This window comes from Elgaria multicarinata, chromosome 2, assembly GCF_023053635.1.
Source record: "Elgaria multicarinata webbii isolate HBS135686 ecotype San Diego chromosome 2, rElgMul1.1.pri, whole genome shotgun sequence".
In the NCBI taxonomy this organism is placed as follows: Eukaryota; Metazoa; Chordata; class Lepidosauria; order Squamata; family Anguidae; genus Elgaria; species Elgaria multicarinata.
The window spans coordinates 91,369,788-91,371,797 of NC_086172.1; the positions used below are offsets into that span (position 1 = coordinate 91,369,788).

The window sequence follows — 2,010 nt, forward strand, 5'->3', positions numbered from 1 at the left end:
TTATTAGTATCAGAGGCCATATGCCTCTCAATACCAGTTGCCTGGAAATGGGCAGGAGGGTGGTCGTGGGCCACTGTGGGAGCAGAATGCTGAATTAGGCAAGCCTTTAGCCTGATCCAACAAGGCAATGTTTTTTATGTCCTCTAAAAATTGCCCAGGTGTTGCACCTATCAATGGACCTTCACAAATATAATTCCACAAATAGAATGTTCACCTCATCTCAAGCACAAACTTTTTTTGTTTCCACATGCAGCTCCCGCCCATCACCAGAGGTACAATAATCCGGTGTCCAGTGAAAGCGCACGTGTGAACCGACGGGGCAGGGAGCTAAATTCGGAAGGGGCTTGTCCTCCACTTTTGCACCGGCCATTGCAAAGTCGCCAACACCAGCAACACAGGGCACTGATTGATTGATTGTAATTCAGCCAGGGAGCTTTGTTAGGGGGAGGCATGCAAACGTCGCGAATGAGTGCTTTTATTCTTTTATTGTTAATATTTATAATCCGCCTGGACAAAATCCACCCAAGGCGTCGCGATCAGGGCAGAGCTCCGCGCCTGGAGAAACATGGAGAGCGAAGTTGGGAAAGGGCGGAGCGACGGCGTCTGCCGAGGGCGGGGCGGGGCGGAGCCAGCCGAGTCTACAAGGCCATAAATGGGGCTCTTCGCCCAAAGACAGCGAGCAGCCGTCGCGTTTGGCAGAGCCGGCGAGGAGATCGTAGCCAGAACGCAGGCGGCGCCCTGGTCCCGGCACTCGAGCGCACAGCGGAGCCGAGCGGCGGCGTGGCGGCTGCAGCAGTGGCGCCGGCAGGAGCTTTAGCGGGCAGCGAGCGTCGCTCGGTCGACAGCCGCAGGATGAAGGGCCCGGCGCCGGCCGCGTCGTCGGAGGTGATCCGCCAAGGCGAGCTGGAGAAGCGCAGCGACAGCCTCTTCCAGCTGTGGAAGAGGAAGCTGGTGGTGCTGAGCAAGGACAGCCTGAGCCTCTTCTCGCCCGAGGGCGGCGGCGGCGGCGGCAAGGCCCGCGCCAAGGAGCTGCGCTTCGGCGCCATCCAGAAGGTGGACTGCGTGGAGCGCACGGGCAAGTACGTGTACTTCACCATCGTCACCACGGACCACAAGGAGATCGACTTTCGGTGCCCGGGCGAGAGCTGCTGGAACGCCTCCATCACCATGGCGCTCATCGACTTCCAGAACAAGCGCGCCATCCAGGACTTCAAGAGCCGCCAGGAGGCCGCCGAGCAGGCGGCCGCCGGCACCCGCGACAGGCGCCTCGCCCGCGCCCCTTGAGCCCGCCGCCGGCCGGCCCGAGCCCCGGCCCACTGCTAGCCGAAGGTGAGCGAGCGAGCGAGCGAGCGTGGTCGCCGTGGCCACGGTTCCACTCTTGGTCCCGGGCGCCTGTCTCTTCCTCGCCCTTACCCCCCCCCCCCACTCCCGGGAAGGTCTCGTCTTCTTCTCCAGGAGTCGGTGGGTCGGTCGGTTTTAACACTGCAGCTCGTGTGCGGCGTGATGCGCGCTGCCTTTGCGCTGTTGAGGCTGTGTTTCACACTTGGGGCCAGACGTGGGCGGGCGGTGGTGGCCGTTTTGCCAAAGGTTGTAGGCTGCGTGCAGGACGGCCTCGCTGGTGGGAGGAAGGCCAGGGGGTTGCACGGTAAGATTCCCGTAAGCCGGTTAGACAAAGGAAGGTCGGGTACGATCGTTATCCGCGTTGAGCAGGAAACACAATGGAGCCGCGTGCGCTTTAAACCGGGCGCCCGCAGATCGCTGTGTGTTTTGGGGGGAGGGGTTTGCTCTAGTATGAAAAGATTTTGTTAGCAAATTCGGATCTAGGCATTATGAACTTTCCAAACATTGTGGTTTTTAGGTATATTCAATCAATAAATGTCACGGGAACTTAATGAACACAGAAACTTCCCTTGGCAGCCCAGTCCACAAACAATTCTGGAGTGTTTGATCTAAAGTAGTGACTGATGAAATGATTTAAATCATTGATTGGTACTAGATCCTCCAGCTTGA

The 2,010-nt window shown here is 58.7% G+C and overlaps 1 protein-coding gene across 1 annotated transcript; it reads left to right on the top strand.

Annotated features, from left to right (window-relative positions):
- The first annotated feature begins 680 nt into the window (after nucleotides 1–680).
- Nucleotides 681–1,285, top strand: LOC134393688 (pleckstrin homology-like domain family A member 2). Its single transcript, XM_063118754.1, has one exon. It carries the CDS (start codon nucleotides 853–855, stop codon nucleotides 1,282–1,284), a length of 432 nt encoding a protein of 143 aa, XP_062974824.1. The 5' UTR covers nucleotides 681–852; the 3' UTR covers nucleotide 1,285.
- Nucleotides 1,286–2,010: the final 725 nt, after the last annotated feature.

Bases quoted from the DNA above. Each gene is read 5' to 3' on its own strand.
- LOC134393688 (XM_063118754.1), top strand. From the start codon at position 853: ATGAAGGGCCCGGCGCCGGCCGCGTCGTCGGAGGTGATCCGCCAAGGC.